General features: G+C 32.7%; 10 protein-coding genes across 10 annotated transcripts; 6 read left to right on the top strand and 4 right to left on the bottom strand.

The window, feature by feature from the left end:
* Window positions 1-6: 6 nt before the first annotated feature.
* On the bottom strand, window positions 7-558 carry RPL44 (Ribosomal protein L44 family protein). Its single transcript, XM_061306007.1, has 3 exons — window positions 477-558; window positions 187-411; window positions 7-156 (listed from the first exon to the last, which is right to left on the bottom strand). The coding sequence occupies exons 2-3, from the start codon at window positions 397-399 to the stop codon at window positions 58-60; spliced, it is 312 nt and encodes a 103-aa protein (XP_061161172.1). The 5' UTR covers window positions 400-411; window positions 477-558; the 3' UTR covers window positions 7-57.
* Window positions 559-973: 415 nt separating this feature from the next.
* TpMuguga_04g00480 (uncharacterized protein) lies at window positions 974-1,546 on the top strand (the record flags this gene model as incomplete). Its single annotated transcript, XM_759022.1, has 4 exons — window positions 974-1,052; window positions 1,109-1,234; window positions 1,276-1,440; window positions 1,473-1,546. The coding sequence occupies 4 exons, from the start codon at window positions 974-976 to the stop codon at window positions 1,544-1,546; spliced, it is 444 nt and encodes a 147-aa protein (XP_764115.1).
* A 994-nt stretch (window positions 1,547-2,540) lies between these two features.
* Window positions 2,541-3,785, top strand: TpMuguga_04g00479 (uncharacterized protein; the record flags this gene model as incomplete). Its single annotated transcript, XM_759021.1, has 5 exons — window positions 2,541-2,682; window positions 2,998-3,065; window positions 3,203-3,316; window positions 3,370-3,477; window positions 3,672-3,785. 5 exons carry the CDS (start codon window positions 2,541-2,543, stop codon window positions 3,783-3,785), a joined length of 546 nt encoding a protein of 181 aa, XP_764114.1.
* A 414-nt stretch (window positions 3,786-4,199) lies between these two features.
* Window positions 4,200-7,526, top strand: MCA1 (Caspase domain protein; the record flags this gene model as incomplete). Its single annotated transcript, XM_759020.1, has 1 exon — window positions 4,200-7,526. The coding sequence occupies one exon, from the start codon at window positions 4,200-4,202 to the stop codon at window positions 7,524-7,526; it is 3,327 nt and encodes a 1,108-aa protein (XP_764113.1).
* A 163-nt stretch (window positions 7,527-7,689) lies between these two features.
* On the top strand, window positions 7,690-10,576 carry TpMuguga_04g00477 (Root hair defective 3 GTP-binding protein (RHD3) family protein). The gene is made up of 8 exons (XM_759019.2): window positions 7,690-7,857; window positions 7,905-8,002; window positions 8,068-8,410; window positions 8,461-8,522; window positions 8,553-8,614; window positions 8,681-9,126; window positions 9,165-10,331; window positions 10,425-10,576. The coding sequence occupies exons 1-8, from the start codon at window positions 7,769-7,771 to the stop codon at window positions 10,546-10,548; spliced, it is 2,391 nt and encodes a 796-aa protein (XP_764112.2). The 5' UTR covers window positions 7,690-7,768; the 3' UTR covers window positions 10,549-10,576.
* A 92-nt stretch (window positions 10,577-10,668) lies between these two features.
* Window positions 10,669-11,375, top strand: TpMuguga_04g00476 (HIT zinc finger family protein). Its single transcript, XM_759018.2, has 2 exons — window positions 10,669-10,972; window positions 11,075-11,375. Exons 1-2 carry the CDS (start codon window positions 10,827-10,829, stop codon window positions 11,289-11,291), a joined length of 363 nt encoding a protein of 120 aa, XP_764111.2. The 5' UTR covers window positions 10,669-10,826; the 3' UTR covers window positions 11,292-11,375.
* On the bottom strand, window positions 11,292-12,867 carry DIMT1 (ribosomal RNA small subunit methyltransferase A; the record flags this gene model as incomplete). Its single annotated transcript, XM_759017.2, has 8 exons — window positions 11,292-11,347; window positions 11,424-11,568; window positions 11,600-11,764; window positions 11,797-11,867; window positions 11,947-12,080; window positions 12,151-12,430; window positions 12,479-12,682; window positions 12,756-12,867. 8 exons carry the CDS (start codon window positions 12,865-12,867, stop codon window positions 11,292-11,294), a joined length of 1,167 nt encoding a protein of 388 aa, XP_764110.1.
* An 87-nt stretch (window positions 12,868-12,954) lies between these two features.
* On the bottom strand, window positions 12,955-15,449 carry PP2AA3 (Vacuolar 14 Fab1-binding region family protein; the record flags this gene model as incomplete). The annotated part of the gene is made up of 10 exons (XM_759016.2): window positions 15,030-15,449; window positions 14,778-14,932; window positions 14,629-14,749; window positions 14,509-14,599; window positions 14,173-14,476; window positions 13,816-14,141; window positions 13,377-13,782; window positions 13,258-13,329; window positions 13,128-13,228; window positions 12,955-13,060 (listed from the first exon to the last, which is right to left on the bottom strand). Exons 1-10 carry the CDS (start codon window positions 15,292-15,294, stop codon window positions 12,955-12,957), a joined length of 1,947 nt encoding a protein of 648 aa, XP_764109.1. The 5' UTR covers window positions 15,295-15,449.
* Window positions 15,450-15,543: 94 nt separating this feature from the next.
* Window positions 15,544-19,914, top strand: pqqL (Peptidase M16 inactive domain protein). The gene is made up of 15 exons (XM_061306006.1): window positions 15,544-15,825; window positions 15,869-15,907; window positions 15,940-16,139; window positions 16,184-16,340; window positions 16,373-16,503; window positions 16,546-16,664; window positions 16,694-16,808; window positions 16,840-16,883; window positions 16,917-17,507; window positions 17,547-17,626; window positions 17,662-18,630; window positions 18,695-19,161; window positions 19,193-19,221; window positions 19,270-19,373; window positions 19,439-19,914. The coding sequence occupies exons 1-15, from the start codon at window positions 15,637-15,639 to the stop codon at window positions 19,862-19,864; spliced, it is 3,660 nt and encodes a 1,219-aa protein (XP_061161171.1). The 5' UTR covers window positions 15,544-15,636; the 3' UTR covers window positions 19,865-19,914.
* An 89-nt stretch (window positions 19,915-20,003) lies between these two features.
* TpMuguga_04g00472 (B-box zinc finger family protein) lies at window positions 20,004-23,282 on the bottom strand (the record flags this gene model as incomplete). Its single annotated transcript, XM_759014.2, has 10 exons — window positions 22,986-23,282; window positions 22,740-22,896; window positions 22,568-22,657; window positions 22,311-22,536; window positions 22,132-22,282; window positions 21,729-22,082; window positions 21,179-21,694; window positions 21,013-21,111; window positions 20,309-20,908; window positions 20,004-20,243 (listed from the first exon to the last, which is right to left on the bottom strand). The coding sequence occupies exons 1-10, from the start codon at window positions 23,154-23,156 to the stop codon at window positions 20,004-20,006; spliced, it is 2,604 nt and encodes an 867-aa protein (XP_764107.1). The 5' UTR covers window positions 23,157-23,282.
* Window positions 23,283-23,513: the final 231 nt, after the last annotated feature.

Below are 23,513 nucleotides of genomic sequence, written 5' to 3'. Positions count from 1 at the left end.
AAATAGTTTATTTGAAAACCAAATTAGCTTCAAAGGGTTGGTTTAAGGTGATTTAGCTTAATATGATGCGCCCTTGGTCTTCTTATCACCACCTAGCTCGAAGTTCTTGCACCTCTTAAGTTTAGCAAAATGCTTCTTCTTACACACAGTACATTCCTAAAATAATAAATTAATCAATAGACATACGAGTTTTAGAACAATTTTCTTTGTAGTTTTTGCCTTTTTACGGAAAATTGGTTTTGTCTGACCTCCGAAACCCTTTTGTTTCATATCGTAACGTCTCTTACCCTGGACATGGACACTGTCCTTTCCCTTCTTGTATTGAGAGACTTTATGAAGCTGATGTTTCTTGCACTTTCCAGTGCAGAGGGTTTTTCTAGTCTTTGGAACATTAACCATTTTAATGATAACCTGAATAATATTAGAGTGGATTACGAAAAGTAAAGTATCAATTGAATTAATTGATAAAGGCTAACCTTTAATTATAAAAAATAAAAAAATATAAATAAAAAATAATAAGTTATATACAAAAGGTAAGTAATAAATTGTAAATATATTTGGATGTGGAATCCCCATTAGAATCACAAACAGATTAGCACATTTATATCAATTATACGATACAACACGTACCTAATAAATAATTTTCTGGTCCCTATTTTCTGTTTTCTAAACTATATGAATTAATTGGGTCAAAGTGTCTCTTAACTTAAATCATCCTTGATAATCCATAAATTCCTCTTAATATTTATCTCTTTTCGGTTAATTTTCATTATTTTACTCTACCATTATCTTTGTATTCTATATTTTATCAGATTATCACACATTCATTAAATTTATATAGTTTAAATTTATAATTCATTCTTAAATATATTAATTTCTTATTTTTTCTTCTGTGCGGTATAATATTATTTTCTACTATATCTTAACATTGTCCCATACTCATTCATTATATACATTTTTGAAATCTTTAAATATGAGTTATTCCACTGATTTATTCGGTCATTCTTCCGAGAATATTCTAGAAAAAGTGGAGAGTTTCCTAAAGAAATCCAGTTCGTTCTCCCATACATACTTATTAAATGATTCAAAATCTTGAAATAATACTTAGATGAGTCCAATAAGTCTACTAATTCACCAACATCGATTGAATTATTTGTAAATTGTGTCGAGAATCTTACACATCCTGACGGTTCAGAGGAGCTCATTTACGCTACAAGAGATATAGTTTGTATGTGTTAGTTATATTTATACATAATACAATGGACTATTTTACAGATTATATTCAAACTGTTATACCATCACTCAAATTCGAGAATGTATTAACACTTACTGAGGGGTTTATAAAGTGGATTGTGAATAATCACGTCGTTAATATAAAGAATGCAGATGACTATAGATTTGAATTTGGTTACTCATTTCTCAATAGAAATATATTTTCTCGTTTGTTAAATATGAAATCTTATGATATGCAGTGATGTTTAACCTTTTGGACTCATTGAAAAAAATTGAGAGGATAGAGGTTGAAAGGATGTATTTCACGAAATAGTAAGAATTAAGTTAAAAAGGATTATTTAGTATAGAAGAGGTTAAATCAACATTTGGGAAATTAAAGCTTTCAATTGATTATGAGGAAAAGATATCATTGATTGAGTTGTACTGGAGAGGACTTAGGAGAGTAGACGTTAGTGATATCAAAGGCGCCAGAACATTTAAGAATTTAATTAAAGAAATACGCTCTATAGACTCAAAAAACTTCGAGGTAGTGGTTAGTCATAATATATTTTCTAGTTTCAATGCCATTGCCTTTTGATCAAGCGTAAATTTATATCTACGACGAACGGATACCTTGCATGTGATGGTAATAACGGAAGCTAAGTGATTTTATTTTAGGAATAATCGAACTACTGGAAACAAACCAAACACAAATTTCAAGTTATAAAATAAAGGAATTGTATTTTTCCTACTCATCTATAAGAATACATGTGAGTAGTGTTATAATAAATTTAAACAGATTGACTCTAACGATGGTAGCTGTAACAAGATTGAAGTTCCATACTATCATATAAACGATTTTAATGGTGACAAATCAAACTTATCGTTGGCTGTTCATATAATATCAGTGAACTTCAATGTGACTTGGCTATGGTATTCGATAATGCAGTAACATTTTTTAGGAGTGAAGCAATAGGCAATATGGTTAGGCACATCGCCAACAACAAAGTCCTGATAAAAATACGGATTTTTACTGAAATTTCAAGAGAAATTACTGCTATAATCACGTTGGTTTTTGTTTATAATTCAATTTTAGGAAAATCATTCAAATATTAAATAAAAATAAGAATAGGCTCGAACCAACGACATGTGGAGCTGAGAACAAAACTCTAGAGATAATAGAAATACCTGATGAAACTGAAGAGATACTGTTTAGCAGTAATTCAGATGATCTTGAAATAGTTGAGTTGCTTAATAGAGCTAAGGATGAGTATAACAAAATAAACAAACCACAAGACCCTGAATTAGTAGAGGGTGACCATGAGAACATGGTTGACCAGGATTTGTTTACACAGGAATCATTTGTAGAAAACATGGACATCAGGGGTAGCTGGGTTGAACCATTCAGTAAAATTACGTTGGTTTGTTTTATTATTTATATATATACGAACTATACATGCTTTTATTGTTGTGTGTTATTACTATGTGTACATGTATACTATGTGTTAAATATTAGTATATACATGTTAGTACATACTTATTAATGTATATTTAGGAAAGTGCAATAAAATGTACAATTCCAAAGTCAATAGAGATATCAAAGTAAACACAGTGGATGTTTAAGATTTATTTTAGGGATAGTAAGATCTTTCCAACAGTTAACGACTCCAATGATAGTGCCAAGTCTTTATATGAATCACAAGAGTGTTGTAAGTAGTAGCTACTATAATTCATAAACTATATAATTACAACACATAACTTCAACTAATAATACATCCGATTTAGATGAGAGTACTCCATCAAGTCTACGCAGTAGTGATAAGTCAAGTATAGCAATGTCAAGTGAAGTAAGAGTATACATCACCTGGGGATTTAATAAATTTAGATTTCTGGAGATGAATACATCAATAGATTTGATAACAGTTCAATGTATAGTGATAAATACAATGAACCTCTAATGGTTAGATTACTTTGTAGATAATATATGCAGGAGAGTATAAAGAGGTACAGACAGGCTAAGGCTATTCAAATGCTTAATAATTTCAAAAAGGAGTTTAAAAAGGAATGTGAAGAAGCAAAAGTTCTCATTAAGAAGCTCTGTCAGGTAGTAAATAAACAAAATAATTAATTGACATAATTAAAACAAACTTATTTTAGGAACATGATGAGAGGAGAAGAAAGGAAGAAGAGAAATATAAAGCAATACTAATAAGAATAGCAAGTGAGATTGACAGAGAGAACAAAGAGCTTGAAACAAATGCTAGAGTATGTAAATAATGTATATATGTGAATGCCATAAACTTAATACTAATACAGAAAATACTGGGAGAGCTTGAGAAACTAGAAATTAAATACACATTTAACAGAAAAATAGAGGAAAGAAACAGGAGCGGTAATATTCTTATAGAGAAGAGTTCAGAATTAGTAAAGGTAAATGATGAGCGAATAATTAAGTGTAGAAAACTGAGGAAACGCTGAAGGGAATGGAGAAAATCATTGAAAAAATAAAAAAACACTATCAAAAAAGAACAGAGGATTGCGAGAAGGCGTTAAAGTCGATTTACGTTAAGTAAAACAGAAATTTATAAAACAAACAAAAATGGAAGAATGTTGTGCAAAGAGTAATTTGATTGTACGAAAAATAAGAATAAAAAATTATTATTTTTGTAAAATATGATTTTTCTATTTTAAATTAAAATAACACAAACAGATGTGTATGTGATTCTTACAATATTCATTAAAAATTAATGTCGATATATGTAAAATATAAATACTTTGAGTTTTCAATTTAAAACTCTTATATATTAAGGAAGAAATACTGTTTTTGGATTTATATTTAATATAAACCATAATATTTAGAATAGAAACTGTCACACCAAAATGCATATTATACCACTTTGTCTGTAGCCCATTAACTAGATGGTGCTAAGTTATCTTTGTAAGCCTTTTACTACTCAAAAAATATCGTTTTGACATTACAAAAATTAATGTCTAACCTTATGGATCTGTATATGAGTAATGTGTCGAACACTGACTCTGGTTTGGCTCAATGTGCATCTCAAAATGTCGAATCTACCGAAAAAAATTTTAATACATTCCAAGTCAAGGATAAAGTTAATTATCAAGATTTAGCAGATAGATGCTTGACTTTTGATAATAAATTTCAATTTGACGATAACTCATTCGGGTCTCATGGTAACAAGTTAGACTCAAATGATGATTATCCTCCAAATTTGGAGAAATTAATTCATGAAAGCGTTTCAAGGTCAACAGCAAGACTTTTGACCAAAAATACACTGAAATACTTGGATAAGGGTTTGATGGTAAAGCCTGGAGGAGGTGTGTCACATCAGTTCACAGTTGTAACACCTAAACATAAAGAAAATACAAAATCAACGTTATTAAAGAATAAAAATAATGATGATTATGAAGAACAAGCGGGAAACGGATCAGAATTTGATGACCTGAGTCTAAATACCGGTAAATCAAGGCTCTCAACATTTAGGCTAGATAAGGTAACGTATGAAATGTACAAGCTGTTTAACAATATAAAGCACTTTCAAAATAATACAGCCCGTAGCCGAACTCCAGAATTTAGTCCAGCTGATTATTTAGATAAAGAAAATAATGAGAAAGATAAACTGAACTCAAGTTCAAGGAGATTGAGTATAGTGACTTCATCATTTGACGATAATGTAGAAACCATATCTAATTTTACTAATGCATTCGAGTCTAGACTTAGGCCAAATGGATTGCAATCTCTCAGTACTGCATATCCGGAAGACTCAACTAATTTAACCTATAATAGTTCAAACAGGTTTGATGTAGACCACAGTCAAGATCAGTTATCTCAGAATCTGAGTAATCTGGGAGGTAAAGGAAGTGATGAACCTGAATTTTCCGATGATTATGGTGTTTCGCCTGAAGAAGAGTCTGTAAATTATAAAGATTTTGCCTCTAAAAATAAGTTTGAGGTACCAGTTAACCCTGGTCCAGAACAGCTTAAAGCATCAAGTACTGAATATACAGAAGATAGAAGTGATAAACTCGATTATGTATTTTATAACAGCTCAAATAATGTCAAATCCGGAGGATCTGAACCTGTAAACAATTCAGAGAAGGGGAAATTCAATGAATTTCAAGATGAGGTTGGCCGGAATGGAACTGAGGTACCTGATGGTAATAATAAACAAAAGGGGTTTAACCCATCATATGTCACAAGGGTTTATGCTCCAATGGATAGATTTCAATCAGCGCCCGTGAAAAGAGCAGTGGTGGTTGGATCCAACTACTTAGGAAACCCAGACGCACAACTGAGAGGATGCTGCAATGACGCATTTGTATTTGCACAGGTATTGGTCAGAAGGTTCAATTTTGATCCTAAAAACGTTATTTTATTGCTAGACTCAAGGCCAAGCCCAGCATACACAAGAAACCTATCGCAATATAATAATTCTTTACTCTCGGAAAATGGGTTTGGTTTAGATCTAACCAGAATAAATAAGAGTGTAGAGGAAAGAAACACATATCCAACAAAGAAAACATCAATGTTTGGAAGACATTTAGTGGAGAGAAACATAAAACACTTGACACTAAATGATAATATGTGTCTGGATTCTGTGGCTGTTCCAACGCCAGTGGAAATGTTCCCATCTAGAGGAAATATCTTCAGATCACTTAAGTGGCTAAATTTCGCCAGTTCTCCAAACGATTTGGCAGTCTTTTTCTTCTCTGGCCACTCAGTCCAGGTCGATGATTTGTCAGGATATGAAGGAGAAGGGTATGATGAGGCTCTGGTACCCTCAGATTTCCAACAGAATGGACTAGTCACATGTAGTGACCTCAAGTGCCTTTACCAATCAATTGGTTCAACATGCAGATTAAACGTTTTCTTTGATTCCTCAAACTTACAAACAGTTGTTGGAGGATCTAGTAGGTCAGGGCCAGTAAAGGGCAGTATGATGAAGGGTTTCTGGCCATTTTCTGAACCGACAGGAAAACTCTCTTCATTTGAATGCTCAGATTCAGTGTATAAAGATCCAAACATGATGAACCAAATGACTAAAGTAAAGTATCTTCCAACAATTGAGGTCGATAGTCTGAGCAGTTTATCTGATGTTCAACTGAGTTTGGATGCCACACATGGAATGGTTAACTATGTGGTCATTTCATCAAGTAGCTTGAAAAATGTATCAATAGAGTGTCTTTTCAAGCCTTTAAACTTGGAACAGTTTTATCGCCAATCTAAGGTTAATAATAATGCTGTGAGGGACGACGAAGTTGTAGTTCACGGAGCTTTCACATACACACTCTTGCTAACTCTTTTATATGACAGGCCTACTAGGAGAGGAGGACTTGGAGTTGAAGAGGTTGTGGATGGAGTTAATAGAAAACTTTCTCAACTAAAGAGGCTTAGGCTTCCAAAGTTAAATCAGGTATCGGAAGCTCTGTTTTACCATTCATCAAAATTGCCCAAAAATGCATTGCTCTTCCCTTCATACCCCAACAAATCGTATAGCACAAAGTGGGCTAACAGTCTTTATGGATTTCTGTTACCTGCTGATGCCTGGATGGTTTTAATAAACCACGGCAGAGAAAAGGCCAAGGAACAGCAAATGAAGTTTGAGAGGATGAAAACTGACTTGATAACACTAACCAACCTCAACAATAAGTATTTCAACTCGAATACCGCAAGAACTAATCAGGACAATGTAAATTACAACGAGGTTAGAAACAATACTGAGAATATTACAAGAGTTATGAGTCAGAAGGTTATGGTAAATGGAACTAGTAATAATTTAGTTGAAATTAAGATAAAACCAGTTTTACCTGCAGGCCAGAAGGTTAATCAACCTGGGACAGGAAGAAGCCAAACAAATAACGTAACTTCAAGAGTTTTCTCAAGAAACCTAAGTGTTTCCGGAAGAATTAATGCAAGGAGTAAAACTGCCACTGTTAACTCTCCACCAGGTGCAAATTATGGAGATCCAAGAGGGCCAAATTGGCTTGAAACAAAGCCGGAGAAACTAATCAGAGAAGCAGTTCAAAGCCACAATTGGTATGGAGGATGCACCTTTTCAATACCAATGAATCAGAACTATGGTTTTAACAATTATGGTCAAGCAACTTATTACCCAACGATGGGTAATCATCCAAATGTAAGATATTCAAATTATGCTAAAGAGTATTTCAACTATCAAGAGAAACCTGATCAATTTGTGTACAATAATCTGCAGCCAGTTCAGCTATATGAACCAGTTACAGTTGCAATGCTACAGCAACTTCCTACAAGTAAGTCATTTAATGTAACATAGATCTTAATTTAAATTTCAATTTTTATATACACATTAGTCGAACATTTCCAACAATTTCGTTGTTAAGGAAGCGGATCTACATATTTTTGTGTGTTTTTGTACAAAATTTGCATTATAAGATTGCATGTGTAAAATTGTGTCAAGTGTGGTGTCTCAAATTATAAGATATTTTTAAAAATTAAGACAAATTTATCCTAAAACCCTCTAATTAATGTATTTCTAACCATTGACCACAGTTAAACATGGAATCTTCAAACGACTTTTCAAATAAAGACAGTGATACTGTATCTCTATCACCTGTCGAGTTCAGCAACTATCAATGTGAGATAAAGTAAGTAAAAATTAATTTAAACCAAGATTTTAATAAATATTTCTTAGCCCCGGATTTCACGAGTTTTTAAAAAAGTCAGGATTTGAAGATGTTGGATTCAGGTTCAATGTTGTCACAATTTTGGGATCCCAAAGCAGCGGGAAAAGTAAGGATTATACACATATATAACATTATTATAATTGTATAAATATCAAATTAATGAAAATTCAGGTCATCTGCTAAACAGCCTTTTCAATGCCAGTTTTCAGACTATGGATGCCTCAAGAGGGCATTCGCAAACAACTAAGGGAATTTGGGGATCACTAGTGTTACCAAAAGACACTAGTGTGAGTGCTACAGTAGTTTTTGATTCAGAAGGAACAGACTCAAGGGAACGAGGAGAAGGGAGGCTAACATTTGAGCATAGATCGTCATTGTTCTGTTTGGCGTTATCGGACGTGGTTATTGTAAATCTATGGTACAACTCAATGGGAAACCTGACTGGTTCTAACTACGGGCTTTTAAAGACGGTAGTTGAGGCTAACTTGGAACTAGTTGATACAAATAATGAAGAGTATGTAATATAAACAACTATTCATGTTAACTCTAATAAATATTTATTAGGAACTATAAAACGGTTTTGTTTTTCTGTGTTCGAGATTGGTCACCTAGTTTATCTCCCCTGAGTGAGTTTTATATTTTTAAATTACGTTTAGATGTGGTGAAGGATTATGTGCTAAACAATTACATGAGAAGTATTTGGAACGAGATTTCAAAGGTAGATTTAAATATAAACCTAAAGTAAAACAAACTCAAAAAAATAAAAATTAAAATTAATTTTTAGCCTGCTCGATTTGAAAACATGGGAGTTGAATCACTGTTTGAAATAAGAGTTTTCGGTTTATCAAATGCAGTCACGCAACCAGAATTGTTCGAGAAGGATGTTAAAGAGGTTAAAAAAACATGGGAGAGCCTTAAACCTAAGGAATATTCAAGAAGAGTGCCATCAGACGGATTCTTTGTGTACTCAAAAAATGTATGGAAGACAATCATAGAACAGAATCACCTGGACATACCCACCCAGAAGGAAATGCTATCAAGTTATAGATGTTCAGAAATAAAAACAGCGATTTTGGAATCAGCAACAACCTCCGTACCAGAACTTACAGAAACAGACTTTAGTGAATATTTAATGAGCCTATTAAACAAAGTTGAAAGTGAGTATTTCTCACAAGCATCGAGATATGATCCAAAAGTATCAGAGAAAGTGGGAAAGGAATTATTATCACAGTGAGTGTTTTATGATGAAAATTTTCATTTCATTTTAGGTTATGTGGAAAGTTCCAACCGTGTTTTGAATCAGCCTTGGCAGGTTACGTGAAGAAACTGGCAGTAGAGTCTTCATCGCTACTAGATAAGGAGTTTACAGTAAATTCTAGTGGAAAAGAACTTAAAGTTGCAAATGCAAGGCCATACACAGTGTGGCCGAGTTTTAGTAAGAAGTGTGAAGAGTTACAAAGCAAACAGAGTGAAAAGTTGAGTGAACATTTGAGTCGATTCAAAGTTTCATTTAATAAAACAGTTTCATTTGAATATGAATTTGATGCCCAACCGCTGAAAGATCACCTGAACTTGTTAGTATCAACAGAGTTTGAAGTTCTGAGATCAAGGCACTTAGGGCTTCTGAAACAACAGTTAGACTCGATGTGTAACTCAACTTTCGTAATGGTAAAAAACAATTTGTTGGATCGTTCATTAACTGAGGATGAGTTCTGGGACTACTTTGATGAACTGTTTGACGAAACACATAAAAATTGTATGGATCAACTGACCACAAGTTACCAGGGATTAGTAAATCGTGCGAGTAAAGCTGAATTTGCCCAATTGTCACTTGTCTTGCTTCTGAAAGCAGCCAGGCATAACTTTGACGAGTTGCAGAATAATCTAGAACAACTGCTCTTGGAAAGATTCGATAAATTCTTCAATTACCAAGAGTTTAAAGGCGAGTTGGTACCGACGGAGTGGCACAAGCAATCAGCTCAGGAGTTGAATAATAGATACAAAGAGTCCAAAGAAGACGCTCTAACATTACTCAAAGTTTTGAAGAAGACAAAAACTAAAAAGATGCCCTCATTTGATCTGAACGATGTTAAAAAGAACCAGTATTTCTATTCAACACTGGGAGAGCCAGTTAGTGATAAGTATAGTACCCCAGTAACGGAACAGTTTGCACTGGAAGTTACAAACTCATGCTCGAAAAAGTTTTTGGAAATGTACAAGAATGCACAGGTTGTTCAGAATGCAGGCACATCCATAAGTTCATGGAGGAATATACCTCCAATATTCTGGCTTGTGTTATTGGTGCTGGGATGGAATGAACTAAGAAGCGTATTCAAAGTTCTTCTAAGATTCTATGTAGTAATTCCACTGCTAATAGTATTCTATTTCACATTCAGCTATTCAGCAACAAAGTTACTAGGGCCGAAAGCAGATCAGTGAGTTTTTATATGATTAGAATCCACAAGATTGTATATTTTGAGATACACATCATAGATATTTTTGAGATTCCAAATCACATATTATTTTAGGTATGTAAAACCAGTAAGGGATAAGGTTTTGAGTCTATTTACAGCACTATTAGCTTGGTTTGTAAGGACCTTACACATGATTGCCAGCAAATCCAGCAGTTTTAAGCAACGACCTGCTACATGATTTTAAAGATTAATTTTATTACATTTTACGTGTTAAAACTAAAATTTTGGTGTTTACTTTTATTAATAGATGAACTTTGTTTATGTCAGGTTAAATAACATATTATAGAATATATTTGTTTACCGACCTCATAATTTATTATAAAATGAATCTCAATATAAGATGAAACTCTATACTTAAAACTATTCTTTTGGGGGGTTTCCCTCGATAAAATTTAAAAATATAAAGACAGCTCAAATGCCGCTTTTATATGACCAAATTTATCAGAAATCTTAATTATGGCTAAAAAGGGAAATAAAAACAGGGATTCCGACGACGAATATGTTGGCAAGGCTGTGTCGAAGTCATCTCATAGCATTTACAAGCATAGGGAACCCATGGATATTAATTTGATTGTTGACCACGACGAGGTCGAGGCTGAGAAGTAAAACTCATTCATATACATAAATTTTATCATATATTCACTCCGCATAACTTATATTTATACAGTATTTATGGTAATATATCAAATTAACATTATTTTTAGGAATAATTTGCGGTGCTGGAGAGCTGCTTACGCCTCTGGCCCTGCTCGGCCTCAAAGACACCTCTGCGTGATTTGCGGGTTCTTTGCAAACTACAAGTGTAAAAACTGTGCAAGCAGGCGAATTGAGGCCATAAACAGTTATTACTGCAGCTTAAGATGCCTCGAAGTGCACAACGAGACCAACTGTGGTAAGGCTGTACACCTGGCTCAGTGGTAACTAATCGTCAACCTCCATTTCAACATCATCCTCAAATAGGAAGTTCGGCATCAAATCTAATTTATTATTTTAATTCTTTAAAAAATTATGTATATACGTATATGTTATGTAAATAGTATTGTATTAAAATACCTTTCTTGGAAGGATTTGCGATATTGCAAAAGTGAATTCCAACTTCATTGAATGCGAGTAGTAGTTTTAGAAACTCAGCAATGCTGACAGTTATACTTCTTCTCTCTGCTAGTCCAGAACCTTCAAGGATTTCAATGACGAATTCCTAAAACCAATTTTAAAAAAATTAATCATACCTTAAAAGGTTTAACTACCGGAACTTTGTTATTTATTGTACACCATGACTTGTAATTTGACTCCAAAATTGATAACACCGACTGTTTCTTAAACAAACTTCTCAGGGTCCTCCTCTTTCTTGAGAAACAAATCCTTATCATACCGTCCCATTCCCCAAAATCTACCTGAAAAGGAGTAATTTGATAAATTAACATACCACAAGTGGTTGTTCTCTGGGAACTATCTTCACTACCATACTCTCAACTTTTGGTGGAGGATTAAAACTGCCTAAAATACAGATTAGTGAGAAAATAAATTTAAAGTTATTATAGATATAAAAGTATATATATATATATCATTTTGTTACCTGCTGAAACCTTGCAAATTCTGGTTACTGTACAGAAAAGTCTAGTGTTTATTGCAAGTCTCCCATATTTGTCATCATTAGTTGATGCAAGAAGTCGTTCTGCAAATTCTTTCTGAAAGACTAATATTGCAGACCTAAAATTTTTTATGAAAATGATAATTAAAATAAAATAAATGTAAATATGAAAATGTAAATGTGATAAACTCCAAAGCAAAGTAATAATAATGGAAAAGGTACCTGAACAATGGCCTGTGCGATAAAAGCTTGAATATGAATGGACTGGATATTTGAAATGGAAGATTGGCCATACAGATATCAAACTTTGGGAAAGTTGTTCTAAGTGCGTCAGCTTCAATAACTTCCAAGTTTGTGTACCCTAGTTGAAAACACCTGTTTTTAACTTCAGAAATCATCCTGGCGTCAACGTCAATTGCAACAACCTTCTTAGCTAAAGTAACCAACCTAACAGTCCAATTTCCAGTTCCTAATCACAATTTAGTGAATGATATTTAAAGTTATAATATTATAGTACCTGGACCAATCTCCAAAACGGTATCTGTTGGACGAATCTCCGCAGCTTTTATGATTTTATCCAAAACTCCTGGGTTTTTTAACATATGCTGGCCATATTTCTTTACAAATATCATTCCAGATCCTGAGGAATATGACTTAGTTTCAATATTATGGGTTGAAGGTGGTCCAGATGACGCTGGATGGACTTTAAGATTCCTTGGGCCTAAACAATTAATTTTTCAGTTTTTATTTTTAAAAATATGTATTGAAAATATTCTAAATTACGAATAAAATACCCAGAGGGCAGGTGCGATAAGGTTCTGCTCTCAATTTGGTTTTAGTTCTTCTTGTTGCCATGATATGGAAGGTCGAGTTATTTTTAAGTATGAAATTTGACAAAAATAGCATTTATAATACAAATTATTAGTTCCATTTAAAAATGTATGAAATATGAAATAAATTTATTTTAATTTCAACGACCGTCAGGCCATATAATTACATTACTAGGTGATCACTAAATGATCTCTCATAGGTATCCAGTGCTCTTTTGGCGAAATATTTTACATCTTCATCTGAATCTTGGCACAACTTAATCAGTGCGCTAAACATTTATTATAATTTAGAATTTGTATTTAAATGTGCAGCTAAACAATCTACATAATTGATACCATTTTGCTTGAAGGAATAGCTCCGGCTTTTCATTTTTATATATTATAAATATATTTGCGAGTGAATTTACAGATACAAAACGTATATTTGGAATAGAATCCTAAAAGTCATAATTCAATTCTAACATACCGTTAATGAGTTGAGAAGCAATGGCATAATGTGTTCAATTAGGTTTTCAACATCTATTGATTTAGCTACGGCCTAAATTATTCATTAAATCTGTATTATAAATATTATTTTAAACTTACGACAAGCGCTTGTATAATGACTATTCTAATGGAACTTTTAGTTTTCTTGTTTTTTGTGAAACTTGACTGCCTGGGAGTTAAATAAATGGTTTTTAACTCTGATAAAATGAACTTTACTGCCCATATGCTTCCGCATTCATTACAGATTTTCTCCAAACTGACTAAAACTGCATTTCGAACTTTCCAGACATCGTCGAGTAATAATCTGAAAAGTACGTTTAGAAAACTTTGCTCAAATATTGTGGCTCCAAAGTGGCTAAAGAAACTCGTAAGTTGCTCTGCTATAACAAGTCTGTTCCTCCAAATTGGGTTTTCAATTGATGTGTCGATGGTTTCAATGAGCTTCTCTCCTATTAATCCGTAGAACTCTTCACGATCACATATCAAATGTATGTTCTCAACCACTCTAATAATTATTTATATTTATTCAATCACATACCGTAATCTTACTTCCATTGACTCATCTGTCAAAAGTAGTTGGATGGTTGGCCTTAGAATTGACAACGCATCCTTCTTCTTAAGCTTCATTGCAAACAACGCGAGTGTTTTACACACGCTTTGTCTTATATCTTTATTTGACTTCTTTGCCAAATTATCGAGTATAGGTACGTACGCCTCGATAAGTTCCTGTGAAAGAATTCCTGACCAGTTTGAAAATGATCGAATTGAGGACGATTTAACTCTATCATTGTTGTCGCATAGTAAATTTACATGGGAGTCAAACAGATTATCCTTAACAACCAACTCATCAAAGGTTTCATATATCTACATTAATATTTATTCGTATTCAGCTTACCTTTATAAAATTGAGACCAACAAACTCTCGAACTTTCCATGACGTATCCTCTGATGCTGCCTTTAACAGCGGTATATTCAGGTTCAGGTTCTGTTCCGGTGTGCACTGCTTTGCAAAAACTAGGGAACAATCCACAGCTAACATTCTTATTTCTTCTTCATTGTCTATTGACATGTTCTTGAGAACAAGCCAAAACATTGAAATAGCGTGTTCCGGTTCAATGATTGATATCACCTGCTTCAGGTTCTTTGCTGCTGCTATTTTAACCGTCAGCGTTTCTGAGTCGCATAGTCTTTGAAATGCTCTAGAAATATTTATCATTTATGTTCCACTTACTGTCTAAGTTCATTTTGCGATTTTTCCGATGCGTATGAATATATTTTCGGTATTAGATAACACGCTGATTTTGCACATGGGAACCAATCACCTGAATAAATTTATTCTTGTTAAACTTACTTTCAACGAACGTTCCTATCATCGGGCACAGTATCGAGTTAACAACCTCTAGGCTTGAACTCTTTCCATTTTTACTCGGCTTTATTGAGCTCTCGACTATCAGCATAACATTTTTCGTTGCCTACGGATGATATCAACTTGAAAAATACCTTGACTCTTATTTGTGGGTTTTCGTGGGATAGAAAAAACTCAAAACTCTTAAAAATTAAAAGTAAAGTTTCGATTTCATCTATGTTTTTGTAAAGAAGGAGCCAGGAATCACAAAATGCGGGTAAAAGTGAAATATCAACAGTTTTTTGTAAGCCTACAAATAAAAATATCGTTAAATTATTAATTATTGTTTAAAAATAATTAGTCTATATTGAGTTATGATAATTATTTGTTTTAAGTAAGAAAAGTACTTGATAAAAAGGGGACCAAACATTCATGTGTTAGGTCGGATCCCAAGTGATGTGATAATAAATGGACTCTTTTGAGGGCATATCTTGCTGGATCACCTCCTAAATGAATATAGTGATTGAAAAGTTTGATATATTCATCTTTCTCTATAAAATCGACGAATTTTTTGTCATATAAGTAAGATTCCGATTGTATTGAGGAAGTTGGTTCTAGTGAGTTTATAGAATAAGTTTTATGAGGACCGCATTGAGTAGGAATCGAATCCATACCATTTTATGTATATAAATTAATCAACTAAAATTATAAAAAATATAACAAATAAATGAAATGGTTGCTGATAATATCGGGTGATAGAAAAAGTAAAATTTATTTAAAAATGTGAGAATATGTTACACATTTGATAGAATTTTGATTAATATAACATATAAATGTTTATTTATTAAAATATTAGTATATTTCCCCATATATGATTAATTAAGCAACAAATGTGTAAAATACATATGTATAAAAAATAGATTTCATGTTATAATTTTATTTAAATGTCAAATCACTTTAATTTATGTACATTATTTGTAAAAACAGCCTAATAGGTCTTTATTTGTATTTAAAATGCCAGTTTTATTTACATTTTTTAATAATCGCAGTATAATCCTACAATGTTTGTCATTTTTGTTCATTATAATAAACATATCGCAAGCTCTTAGCATTAATTTAAATAAGAATTATCAATTTTTACATGAGTTAAATCCTAGAATACATTTGTTCTCATTTATTAGGCCTCCATCGCAATCGTCAAACGTATTTTTAATAAACCATTGACCTTCCTATCATTAATATTTAGTCTGGAACTTTGAATAAACAAGTTTTTTCTTATAAGAAGGTAATTATTATCTAAATCATTAAAATTAATAGCTTTTTGGACGTGAAGAACTACTGACTGAGAATGATGTGTACAGAGGTTCACTGGAAAATGGACTAAAATACTCATTTTACAAAAAAGATACACCTACTTTGGAAGCTTATTTACAAGTATGCTCGGGAAGCGCAGATGAAAAGGATAATCAAAGAGGAATAGCCCATTTATGTGAACACGTGACATATATGGGTAGCAAGTATGTTTAAATACATATATTTCAACTAATTTATAAAAATTTAGGAAAAGAACTAGACTTTGTAATTATTCAGTTAAAACAAACGCCTTCACTGACTACAATCAGACAGTTTTCTTTGTTAAAACTGATAGCGAGTTGGGTTGTAACACAAAAAAGGAAAAATTACACAAGGTTCTTGACACACTGTTGGATGTTGTAGAGGTTTATTGTTTCTATTAAATGAAATAATATAGGCTCCTTCACAATTTAGTCAATATGAGTTGGATAAGGAAAGAAAGGCAGTTTTATCAGAAGCAAAAATAATCACAACGGCAGAGTACTACAAAAATTGTAACACAGTAAAGACAATTCATAAAGAAAACATGTAACAAATTATAAATTTATAATAATTTTAATCGTTTTTTAGATTGCCCGTGAGATTTCCAATTGGAGACCTGGATATGATTATGAATTATAAAGTTGAAGATCTGAAAGCATACCATTCTCAACACTATATACCAGATAATATACAATTGTTTATACAAGGTAATAATTGTATATAATATTATTTGTAGGAAACCTGGATGAGACAGATGTTTCGGAAACGATAAATGATGTGTTTTCAAAATTGGAAAACCCACCTAATCTTAAAGAAATAAGGCTACTTTATAAGAATACGGAAAAGGCAAGGTAATTGAATAACTTTTTTATTGATTATTAGGAGGAAAGGAATGCCACCAGTAACGCACATATATAACCAGAAGGGTAGGTTAATTGGTGATCACAAATTTTATTTAGAACCCGTGTTTGATGTTTGGTTGTGTGATAAGCTTCCGTGCTTTTCATTTGAAATATTAAAGAAGTTGCCAATCCCACCAATAAGAACATTCTCAGACTACTACAACTTCATACTAAGCAAATTAGTATATAAGATTCTGAGTATCAATTTCATGATATTTAAGAGGGACACCCAACTTTACAATAACGTTGAGGCAAACGACTATGACTGTGTGAATGAAGGATGTAGACTACGGTCGCTGGATATAAAGTGTGATACTGGTGACTGGAAGAATTCAGTATTTTACGTCATTTCTGAAATTGGGCGTTTTCTAGGGGAGTGTGTGAGTAACAAGTTTTTGGATTACGCAAAGGATGCACTGCTGTATGATTTCGAGACTAAGAATTACAAAGAAAACAATACAGCAGACTTTATAGAGAATCATATATGTGATAGAGCAAACCTAGATAAGAATCAAACAATAAAGTTAATTAAGAGAAGCTACGACGATATTGACCCTAATAATGTTTTACAAAGATTAAATGATATGTTCAGCTGGTATAAAGGTGATTTGAGGGGTTTAAAAGTTCTTGCTACAACCCCAGTACAAAGTATGTTTTCAATTATATTAACAAAATTCACTAATTTAGATGTTACATTGGAAGAACTGAGGGAACTTTTCAATCATGCGATTACTACAAAAATTAAATTTAGTAGTTTGCAAGTAAACGTGAGTTTATATTGTTTTATAAATAATGAATTCAGCTACCCGACTCCCTATTGGACAAGAAACACGTTGAAGAAATAAAAGCAAGGTCTAGCGATAACATATTCCCACAACTGGATAAAAACTTTCATAAGGAGTCATTCGATTATGAAGGATACCTTTCAAACTTGAGTGAACCGAACAAGAACTTGTTTAAACGATATTACATGGACTTTAAGGAATATTTGAACTTGTCGAAACATGTTGAGCTGTGTGTTCCAACCCCAAGAAGAGAGTGCCCAGAGATTGAGTCTATTTTGGCTAAACAATTTGACTGTGACTTGAATCAACAAGAAAATTCACATATAATTTACAATTTATTACAAGCACAGAAACCATTAGTAAGAACACAACCCTGTGAACTTTATAAAAAAACACTTGAAAATGAAAAAACTACCGATATAAATACGAGTGATCTGAATAGAAATCAAACTGAATTATCAAAATCTGATCCTAATAACAAAAAAACTGAATCATTATCTGATTTATACGACATGTACACTTTGAACAATAATGTTAGAGTTAACACCAGACGTACAGACGATAATTCGGTGTACCTATCAGCAAATATACCAATATATGAATATATATTAAATAACAGGATACCAGAACTGGGAAATAATTCGGACAGGGAATCAATAATTAAAACGAATAAGCTGATGCTCCTTTTAATATCAACTAGCCTGATGGAAAGCGGTTCAATGGGTTCGTTGGATAGAAAGCAGGTGGAATTATTTTGTGAACTCAACTCAATTAATGTTAACATCTCACTCAACTATGACTATCTTAACATCTCAATAAATGTACCGTTCACGAGTAATAATGGAGAAAATAATGTTAAACCGTTGGAATATTCACTGCAGATTTTAAATAACATACTAGAGAATTATCGCATAACGCAAGACGAATTTGACAGAGCTAAGCAGAAAATCACGTCAGATCATAAGAAATACATCAAAGATATTAAGGTATGGTATATATTGTTATAATAGATTACTATCACAACAATTTTTTGGTTTAATTTATGTTTAGAATTATGGGATTGGTGAGCTCTTGCATAACATGAGTGGAGGCATTCTTGGATTTGAAGGACTGGAAATTGATAAATTAGACGAAATTAAATATGAAACTGTAGTAAAGGAGACTAAAAAATTGGTTAATAGCACCGCTAAGGAAGTCAATGTAGTGAGCAACTTTGACCTGAAGAAGCTGAGGAAATACGTTACTCAGTATTTGAGTAGCTCATTAATAGTATCGAAGAATACAATCACAGATGAGGCAAAAAGTGAATTGAACCAATTGGAATTTAGTAAAACATCGTCTACTTCTCATTTTTTAGACAATTTTGAGTCTCAGCTATACTACAGAAAGAACATGGTTAAGTTCTTTGATGATGTCACAGACAAAGCAATTGTGCTGGTGGGAGGACACGCCCCAAATGCCAGCGGATTTATAACTGATGGGACACACATTTCAAAACTGTTGGAAAACACATTCAGGTATTTCCACTCATTTCTAAAATATTTTTAGAGATTCCTCTGAAACAAAAGAAGATATAGGTATACTATAAATTTATAATTAAATGATAATGGATAAATGATTTTCAGATAAACTGGCAATAATGAGGAGAGAGTTGTGGATGCACCCAGCGTTCCCAAAAGCGGCTTCTGATTTGTTTTCAGAGGCCCTAAACTCCGATTTATTCATGAAAGTAATTAAATAATTATATAAAAAATATTAAATTATTTTTAATACCTAAATAAAATTAATGTTTAGTTGAGGACTATGAAGAATTTGACATATGACACGAGGTTAGAAGTCGTGACAAACGACATTAGTGATAGCTTTTTTGTGATTTCAGCGTTCAGCAATAAAAGAAACTATCCAGTGATTTTGTCAGAAATAATTAATTACCTGAAGAGACTGTCAAACCAGGAATTAGACTTCGGTAAAACTTATTTGGACAACTGTAAGAAATTAATAAAGGCCAAAATTAAGGAGAAGAAGCAAGGGTACTATGCAGGCAATATGTCTGGAATACAATTGGAACAGGCCTTAACAAAGAATATACTTTCAATAACTGAATATGAGAAGGTGCTGGACGAAATAACTCCTGAAGATTTCACACTTCTAATGACCTCACAAGGGTTCGGAATTGATCCACATAACATGTACACCAGAGTATTATATTCTGGTGATTAATAACGTGCTAACCTTCTTTTTACATTTCTAAACCATAAAGTAGTGCTCAATGTGCAATAAATGTAATTAAATTAATCTTGTTAATGAACAATGTGATAAAATTAATCATGTTAATAAAAGGTATAAGTATGGGATTATATTAAATAGGTATTTGATGAGCCATCTTAAACAGGTGCAAGAAGTTGTATTTTTTAGTGAGTTCTTTAGAGTCTCTGATGGGAATGAAATCGCTTCCAGAGTTTAATTTCTTTTCAAATTTAGAAACCTGAGAAAGAACAAAGGTGCAAATCTCATCAAGTTCCTGAGAAGAAACAGGCTTCAGAAGTAACTTTGATTTCAGCCTAGGCTTGGCAAGGATGTTTTGGGACCACTCATAAATCTATAAAATTTAGTAAGTTAAATATAATAAAACTAACTAAATGGTTTAATAATTTGTGAAAATACCTTTTGAGATTGCTTTAGTTCATAAGACTCGGTGTGAGTAACTGAGTCAAGCTCCCAGATAACAATGGCAGACCTACCGAATTTATAGCTAAGCTCCCTCACAAATAGCTTTAATTTGTTGTATTTCTCGTCCAAATCAGGGTCATTGTCAGATTTCGTGTTGAAATTGGTGAAAAGATCACTTAAATTGTAGTGGTTTAAGTATCGGAGCAGATAACTGGATAAAACTGAGCAGAAGAAATCCACTACAACGTAGGACCTGTACTCAACTTTGAGCTTTAGGAAAAGGTCGGAAAGTGTATAAAGAACAAAGTGAAAGCTTGTGGGAAGTGCAGCCACATCCAAACTGATGAGTTTGAAAACAATCTCAACCATGCAATTGTCAACCATTTCATTCAAAACATCCTCATTGTCTGATTTAGAATTTAAATATAGGTTAAAATGATGATCTAGAGGGTGTGTAATTTGATTTAGAAAATCCGAATTATCCCTCGTGGAATAGTCTGAGCAGAATAGAAACGATAAAACATCGCCCAAAACACCACTACTTCTTAACAGGACGCAATAACCAAAATCATTCAATGAATTATTCATTTCATACTAAAAATTAATTAACAACATATTAATAATAGTTATAGAGGTGGCCATTGTTATGGTTAATTATAGTAATAGTAATTGTTTGTTATAGTAAAAGTATGTATTACGTTTGAGAGGTGTGTAAAAAGAGGTCCGAGTTGTTCGAAATGGTTGGCCAGGTTCACTAGATGACGAACCAACAAGCTTCGATCAGGTAGTTCAACAACCTAAAAGAATAAATAATTGTTATACAAATCAGTTTATAAATATGTAAAATACTATTTATTAAAATACCTTTAAAAGTTGAATTAAAGTACCCATTTTAAAATCAGATAAATAATGCCAGAGCTTAGTTGCAGTATCGAGAACGTCGAGTTCATGTGGAGATTTATTGACCAATTTGGTTGAAACAACGTTGTTTTGGGTATTTGTAACGTCTGGATCTGATTTAACAGAGGTAGGTTTGGTTACTCTACCCACAGTTTCATTGAAATCTTCGTACATGTTTAGAGGGGTCCAGTCAAGTAATTTATCAGAACTCTTGTTTTCGAGATGAACATTGGAGTCTGTAGGAGTGGAATCAAGAGGCTGATTAGAAGGATTTGAAAATGTACGTGAAAGCGTCCTTACAGAGCTTGAAGTTATGGTGGCGTCACCAACCAGAGTGAGTTCCTTGTTCATCCAAATGGGGAACTCAAGATAGTTGGTCAAATCCTTAGTAAAGTACTTCTTAACAAGTAAGTCATATCGCTTCTTAAACATTATAAACTGGCAGGGATCAAGAGATAGTAGCAAGTGATGCAAAAAGCTCTAATAAAATTATTGTATGATGGATAAAACAAACCTGCATCCAGTCGATTAGTTTTAGCTGAGTGTTAACCTCACGCTGTATTGAATTTAAGTAGTTCATTTTTTTAGACTTCATTTCGTCTAGCTGATTAAGTATCATTTTTTTGCAATAGTCGATTTTATCTTCAACACCTTTAGAGTTGGCATAGATCTGCGATGTCGAATTGTGTCTGGTTTTAATCTTTTCAGAAATTTGTCCTTTTCGAAACTTCAGATTCTCGTCGGAGTCTGAATTCTTCTCTAAAGATAACTCGTAAGTATCGAGAGTTGACATTAAAGGATGGTCAAAAAATGATGGTTCACTATGTTTTCCAAATAGAATGCAGTTGTTACAAAGTAGGGTACAGCACTAAAATATGATGAATCAATCAAATATATAGGTAAAAATACTGGTATACCTTTAAGCAGACCATATCAACAACATCAGTGGGATGCTGTTCACAAAGGCCAAATTGATTAGGTGATTTTGAGCAAGGAATTCTGACGTGCCTAGAGAATATCCTTGTGCTGCCATGCTGTTTCATATCACATCCATCACAGAAATGAGCCCTAAACTAATTAAAAAGTCTAAAAATACCTGTCAGAATGGCAGTACCACTTTGCCATTGATGAATCACACATTTCACAAACTGGATCAGGAACCTGGACCTTTAGAGGTGTAAACTCAAATTCAACTGCAGCATAAAGCAAGACTTGAGAAGCATCGGAAACTCGATATAAGCTGTTAAATCGTTTAGGATCACTGTTAACCACAAGTTCAAGTGTGTTGAAACCGCTGGGGAAGTCCATTTTTACAAATTCCTCTAAACATGATTATAATTATGATAAAAATACGTTGAGGAGTCTTTGACTCTGGTGAGTAGCTATAAACTCGGCCTAGAGAAGCTTTGAGCAGCAACATTCTGAATGTTCCAGTAGGGTTAGCTGTATTAAAATTTAAAACAATATTGATTATATTGGATAAGTAAGTGAAAGAGGGGTTAAGAAAAAGTATTTGTTAGATTACCTTGAAAACCAGAGGGAGGAGAAATAGTTCCATACTCAAAAAGTTGTTTTTTATAGTCAATGTTTAATAATCCAGAGCTGGTAGAGTTCTCAAATGACTGAGGAGGCTCGAGATTGTTCATATCAAACAAGAATGAAACTAGAGAGCCACCAAATTCCTAAAAAATTATAATAAATTTGAACACATCTTTGAAATTAATTAGAAAGTAGTTTAATATTAATTAGAACTTGTTTAATATTATAATACCTTAGCGTTATTGTTCTTAAATGAATTGAATTCATCTTTTGTACAAAGGGTCCAGCAATTTGTAATGTGTAAGTCAGTTGTGTAAAATGAAAGTTGTAGGAAATACTCCAAAAGTGAAATTTCATCATCATCCGTTAAAGGATTAAGAACAAATGGTAAAGATTTCTCCATTTATTGTTTTTTGTGTTTTAGAAATACATTTATGGAAGCCTAGGACGGAGCATGATAATATTCATGGAAACAAACAAATTAAAATTTACATTAATATGACAAAATAATAAAAAAATAATTTACAAATGAAAGAACTGAATAATAAATTAATAAAGAAAACAAAGGAAAATTCCAAAATGTAGTGTGTAAAGAGAAATGTGTAAACAAAAAATTGTTTTTAAAATTAATTTATTAAACTTTCAAAGCAAAATAAAAAATATTTAATAATAAAAATTTTTTATAATAATTATTGAACATAAATTTATTAAATTAAAACAATTAAAACTGTTTGTGTTTTAAAATATTTAGGGATAATTT

The sequence above is a fragment of the Theileria parva genome, assembly GCF_000165365.1.
Source record: "Theileria parva strain Muguga chromosome 4 map unlocalized ctg_529, whole genome shotgun sequence".
In the NCBI taxonomy this organism is placed as follows: domain Eukaryota; phylum Apicomplexa; class Aconoidasida; order Piroplasmida; family Theileriidae; genus Theileria; species Theileria parva.
Note: the sequence above shows the minus strand (reverse complement) of the source record. Positions and strands in the feature narration are given on the sequence as shown.